General features: G+C 39.4%; 1 protein-coding gene across 1 annotated transcript; it reads left to right on the top strand.

The window, feature by feature from the left end:
- The first annotated feature begins 4,729 nt into the window (after positions 1 to 4,729).
- LOC122143380 (protocadherin Fat 1-like) lies at positions 4,730 to 5,768 on the top strand. Its single transcript, XM_042754038.1, has 3 exons — positions 4,730 to 4,970; positions 5,361 to 5,498; positions 5,589 to 5,768. Exons 1-3 carry the CDS (start codon positions 4,854 to 4,856, stop codon positions 5,736 to 5,738), a joined length of 405 nt encoding a protein of 134 aa, XP_042609972.1. The 5' UTR covers positions 4,730 to 4,853; the 3' UTR covers positions 5,739 to 5,768.
- Positions 5,769 to 6,081: the final 313 nt, after the last annotated feature.

Below are 6,081 nucleotides of genomic sequence, written 5' to 3'. Positions count from 1 at the left end.
CACACACACACACACACACTAATGTTGAACAGTTTGCAGTCAGTAAGATTAATTTATGCTGTTCAGCAACAAAAGCATTAAATTGATCAAAAGTGAGAAAACTTATTTCTATAACAAATAAATCCTGTTCTATTGAATTTACATTCATTAAATAACTGAAAGAAAATGTATCACTGTTTTTCACAAACATTGAAAGTGTTCATATGATAATAATAAGACATTTTTCAGTAATATACTGAACAATTCGCTTTGCTATTACATTTCATACATTTTAAATTTATTAAAATGGAAAATCATTAATTTAATGTTTTAATAATATTTTGCTTTTATTCACATTAATATTGCTGTTTTTACTATTTTTTTTTTATTAAATACATGCAAAGCTTGATGAGCATTCTTTCTAAAGAAACATTAACATCTAAAACAATGAACAGGTTAACACCATTGTCTCAATAGCCAGACAAAAATATGCTTCATGTACACACAGAACATTTTCAACATCATTTACTTTTGCCTGCAGTCAAACACACATCCCATTTAAAACTGTAATGATTTCTTTACCTCTAATTACTTGTATAATTCCAGGGGAAGGGTGTGTACACCCTTAGGCTTTATTACTGTTTGCCAGCGCCATCACCGTGGAATTCTGTTCTCAGTATTGTCTTTCTTTTATTTTATTTTTTTCACTTGCCTGTTTTATTCACACAAAATATTTTAATAAAACATTTCAAGTGTTGCCCCACTTCAGCTATTAACTCTCAACTGTGTGAATTAAACATCAGTTCCAGGCGGAAAGAGAGCAGAAATCAACAGTGGGTTTGTGACAGCATCACACTGCTACAACACAAAAGCTATTGTAAAGGCGCTACTCACTGGCTCTTTGATAACACCAAGTGTGAAGGCAGGGAATGCTGGCTCGCAAACTGAAGGAGCGCTACTGTTCGCTACTGTTTAGTGTGCACAGAGAATTTCTTTGCTTCGCTTTTTTCCCCCTTCGTTTCGTCATGGAAAAGAAGAGTTGCATTATTGCAAGTTAGCAATGCCAAGTGTGCTCTCATGCGAGCCAACCAGACCCCTGAAAGCTGGCGGCTGCTTTTCCAAGGGTGACTTTCCCTTTGCTTCTTTTCTCAGTTCACTCTCCGAGCAGCCCACATGCCGCCTGCACTTTCTTCTCCCTTGCTATTTCTCTCATTTCTCACCATCCCTCTCCTCTTTAATCTTTTCTATTTCTTAAAGCCGCTCAGCGCAAGGATGGTTTTAGCTTCCCTCGAGGGGGAACTTTTGGACACCCTGCATTCGAGATGCACTCCAGCTAAAAGGTCGACACCAAACAGCTGGCACACAAAAGGGCAGTTTTAAATCAGTGACCGTCCCAATGGAACGTAGCTTATGCTTGCTAAAATTATTAGGTTGGATCATTTACTCATAAAAGAGATTACTTACTCCTTCTCTCGCTGCTTTTTATTTTATTTATTTTTGAGGCTTTTAGGAGTGTCCTCTTTGACTTGACTTCTGACAGATGAGATAAGCTTAAAGCGGAATTGGATTGTGTTTTGTCTATTAGGTGCAGTGTCAGTTGATGTTAGAAGTGATTGATGGGGGAGTGAATCAGGGTTTTTTTTAGAAAGCTGGCAATTATAATAAATGTACATGAAAGAGCTTTGCAAACATAAGAGAAGAATGAGGATGAGCAATAAACTGTTTAAATGTGCGGAAGAAGTAATCAAGAGTCCTTCTAACTAGAGGCATATATACCTTCACAGAAATTGCTTAATTACTTACTGGGTTGGATTCACCTAAAAAATGAAAATTCTGTAAGTTTTTCCAAGCCAGTTTTTACATATATTTCTAATAGGACCTGAGAGATTTCTGTCCCCTCTAGTTAAAGTCCTTGCAGCAAAACTTTGATGCTAAAGAGTCCACTAAAGTCATTGTAAACACTGATGTGATGAACGATTTAGTAAGATTTTATTTAAATAAAAACATTGATCAGTGCACATACATAGTTCACATTAAATATGGTAAATCCTAAATAAAATCTCTTGGCATTCATTAAAAATATCTTAATTTGCATTTCAAAGATGAATGAAAGTCTTATGGGTTTTGAACAACATTGTTTGATGAAAATGATTGCAAAGACACAAAAAAAACCCAAAGTTTTGTGAAGGTGACATTGTGTTGTGTGACCAAAAGTTTAAAAGAGTTTACCTTTAAATGCAAAACAGTCTGACACAGCTATGACCATTTCACAATGGGCAGGGCAACTCAGCATGACACCGTGGTCACAGCTGGTTAGAACAAAAACTCATTATTTACATGGAATAGCTGTTATCTCTTGTGACATTCTTGTTAGGACACAGTGTAAAGTGTGTTTTTGATTTATCAGGTGAATCTTAAAAACCACTGCCACTTCCCTATGCCAAGACCACGTCCACTAATAGCTGAATGTAAGAATGAGGAGGCCCCACACAAGATGAAGGTGCGTGCATCCAGGACATGGGAGGGGTGGCCGCTTTATGTGAAGCCCAGAAGTTGAAACACAGTTCGCAAAGATGTCAATGACAACTGCTCCACAGTTCACCTCCTAGACCCCTACATCAATTCAAGGTCCTATAGCTGGTCGACAAACACACGAGACTTAAACACAACTGTGGATCGCCTGTATTTAGTTTGCCTTCAGACCTAGCGACACAGGATAAGCATCTTAAATACCCAGATCAGAGATACTTATTATTTTTTTAAAAATATATCAAAATAGAAATTGTGTTTGTATTATAAGTGTTTCCCTAAATATTCTCCAATTTCTGCAATAGTGAGTGGCCTGTTAAAAATCTCACCCGACGATTCCAGGCCATTTTTTTCCGGCTGGCCGACTCTCTCTAGTGATTTTTTCATTTGCAGGGGAACTGTACTATGATTGTATCCATACTTTTATTACCTATCCACTCGCATGTCCTCCAAACAGACACATTTTGTCCTATGTGTACCATCATCTTTCACTTTATTGTCCTATGCCCAGTATCTAAACACAACCGCATCTATGCGTTTACTAAATTCTTACACTCACACACACCTTCAGTGTATCACGTGCGTTACTTTTTGTCGCGAAAGCCTCTAAGTTTTGTACAATTAACTACTAGCTTCTAAACTATTAGTGACTCGCCTTCCTATGACATGCTTTTTACCTGCACTTATAGTCCTGGAGGTCACTATCGAGGACTAGTATTATCAAATCTAGCTAGCCAGTGACCAGGCATAGACTTTTTAAATGATTCACTAAGGAAGGTGCCCTTTGTATTCAGCTTGCACTATCAGTAGACTTACATGCCATACTTGAACTGCTCATAAAGCAGCTCATGTCCAGTAATGTACCCGTCTGAATGCCAATACTTGTGTAGACAGGCACACAAGAGCATTGTGGGTGCTAACTGGCCTATAATGAGAAGAGTGTGTATACTTGACTAGAAATAGCGATGTGTAATCAGCAGACAAAAATGAGGCTTTACTCAAAACTGTGCCATTAGAGCGGAATTAGTGCCTAAACCTCTATCATTCGTATTGTTCTGGTTTGTCGTGCTGTGGCCTTTCCCCATATTAACCTAAGTTTGGCACTCAACTCATCCTTCTTAATCGCGCCACTCCATGCAGCTTTCTCAGCCGACCAGAGTCGATGTTACAACAAAATCTATTTGTATGGATGAGATTATCTTAATTATCCTCAGATAGGTCAGTTTTTATTATAGTTAAGCAAATGAGACAAGAACAGCACCCCCATACCCAGGCAGGTTCTTGCAAAATGATTATAATCAAGCTGGAGGCTTTGCCATTAATTCGGTGTTTCTTGGTAATCTGCAAATTGTATTGATTTGTTGGCAGTCTTTAGAATTGTTTGTCCTTCCCTTAGTAGCGCAAATATGACAACAGCAATAGAGGGTCAAAATTGCTAGTTTGTGTTGTGTATTAAATGGTTGAATACCTACAAATATTGCAGTTAGAGCAAAGTTTTATTGTGTAATTGTTCAGAAGTTTGGGGTTAAATGTCTGTATTAGTCATATATTTCACTATATCACTATATTTAGGTTCTAACGCAGAGGTCCTCTATTCACTGCTGGACTCTGCTGATGGTGTGTTCTCCATCGATGAGGAGACAGGAGTCGTGCGTCTGGATCATCCTCTGGACCGTGAGCTTCAGTCACTCTACACCCTCCGTGCTCGCGTCACCGACCGTGGGAGCCCACGCCGTCTCTCCTCCCTCACTACTGTCAGTGTTTCCATCCTGGACATCAACGACAACCCGCCGTGTTTGGACGCGCGAGACAACGGCCCCATCGCAGAAGACATTCAGGTGGGCACGCCAGGTGTGCAGTACACGCAGCCAGCCGGACACAGAAGAAGGTGCGGAATTACATACTCCATTTCAATTGGAAACCAGAGATGGAGCGTTCCAGTCGTCACCCCCATACCAGGGAAACACACATCCAGCCCCCACCCAAAGAAGCCACTTTCACACCCAAACCTTTCCTCTTTATTCCGTTCCTTTACTCCAGTTGTTCTCTATTTTTACATATTGGAAACATATTTTTGTTTGTTTGTTTGTTTGTTTTTCCAATCATTTTATTAATTTATTTGTTTGTTTATTTGGTTATTTTATTCATTCTTTACTTTATTAATTTATTTAATTATATGGAAAATAAATACTTTATTATTTCGATATTTTCATGTACCTTGACATCTCATTGTCCTTTTCTTCCCAGGCGGTGTTTTCGTGATCGAGCCTTTGGACTACGAAACGGCACATGAGTTTTATCTAACAGTGGAGGCTACAGATGGAGGAACGCCACCGCTCAGCGACATGGCCACAGTGAACATTAACCTGACTGATGTAAACGACAACAGCCCCATCTTCAACCAAGATATTTACTCTGCTGTGATCAGCGAAGACGCAGAACTGGGAAAGACCGTGCTCACTGTGAGTCATCGGCTTCTCTTTCTGAAGCACTTCTGATTTTATTGTGCCCTGCTCAGGTCTCTGTGTTACATCATCTCCTAAAATCAACATAGCCCAATGTAAAACTAAAGCTCGGCGACCCACATCAATCTTTAATCTGCAGTCTCGCTCTCACTCTGGTCATTTATTAGAGATGTTCATGCCTTATCATGCTGAATATAAATTGTCAGTGTGAAAGTGAGGCTTTGATAGCCAGCTCTGTTTCACTTGCATGTCTTCTAATTTCCCTTGAGAGTCTCAGCCAATAGTTACCGACTCGTGAGGCAAGAAGGGCGAAAGGCGGGGGTGTTGCATACCTGAGTCTGTGGTAATCTTTATCTTAACCAGGTGTGTGTTTCTCTGTGTGTGAAGGTCATGGCTGATGATGCAGATGGTCCATCCAGTAATCAGGTGCGCTTCTCTATCATTGATGGCAATCAAGGCAGTCCTTTCACCATCGACCCCATTAGAGGAGAGGTCAAGGTGGCCCGCCAGCTCGACAGAGAGAAGGTACAGAACACTCAGGTGTCTCTGTAGCAGGTTCATTGGAAGTCTGTTCCTGAAACCTAATGATGAGATTTTGTTTTGTTTGTTTTTTAGACTTCAGGTTACACTCTGACTGTGTTGGCCTCTGACAATGGAAGCCCGGCTCGTTCCAGCAGTGCTACAGTCAACATAGATGTCTCAGACATAAACGATAACCCACCTCTGTTCTCTCAAGCAAACTACAGCATCATTATACAGGTCTGATTCCTCAGAGGAGACGATACAGTGATTTCACTGTCAACAATCTCTCTCCAATGCCTGCTTATTCTAAGGAATTCACTGTTATTCTAGTTAAAGGTCACTATACACAGATGCATTGGGGTGTTCACATAGAATATGTTTTTGTATTCAAAAACAGCTGCAAAAAGTAACAATTCTTAATATTGACGTGTCCTAACATTAGAAAATGAAAAAAACAGTGCATTCTTGTTATTGTCAGTTAAAATACACTAAAACGTAAAGATGTTTTTCATTCAGAAAATAAATTTAGTTAATCTGAACACCTAAGATTTCAAATCTTTAGCTTTTTAGTTTAGGTTGAAATACT

Source organism: Cyprinus carpio, unplaced genomic scaffold (assembly GCF_018340385.1).
Source record: "Cyprinus carpio isolate SPL01 unplaced genomic scaffold, ASM1834038v1 S000003504, whole genome shotgun sequence".
NCBI classification, from domain to species: Eukaryota; Metazoa; Chordata; class Actinopteri; order Cypriniformes; family Cyprinidae; genus Cyprinus; species Cyprinus carpio.
The sequence above is the reverse complement of the archived record's forward strand: the minus strand, read 5'-3'. Positions and strand labels throughout refer to the sequence as shown.

Bases quoted from the DNA above. Each gene is read 5' to 3' on its own strand.
- LOC122143380 (XM_042754038.1), top strand. From the start codon at position 4,854: ATGGCCACAGTGAACATTAACCTGACTGATGTAAACGACAACAGCCCC. The intron at 4,971-5,360 runs GTGAGTCATCGG...CTGTGTGTGAAG, and splicing joins TGGGAAAGACCGTGCTCACT to GTCATGGCTGATGATGCAGA. The intron at 5,499-5,588 runs GTACAGAACACT...TTTGTTTTTTAG, and splicing joins GCCAGCTCGACAGAGAGAAG to ACTTCAGGTTACACTCTGAC.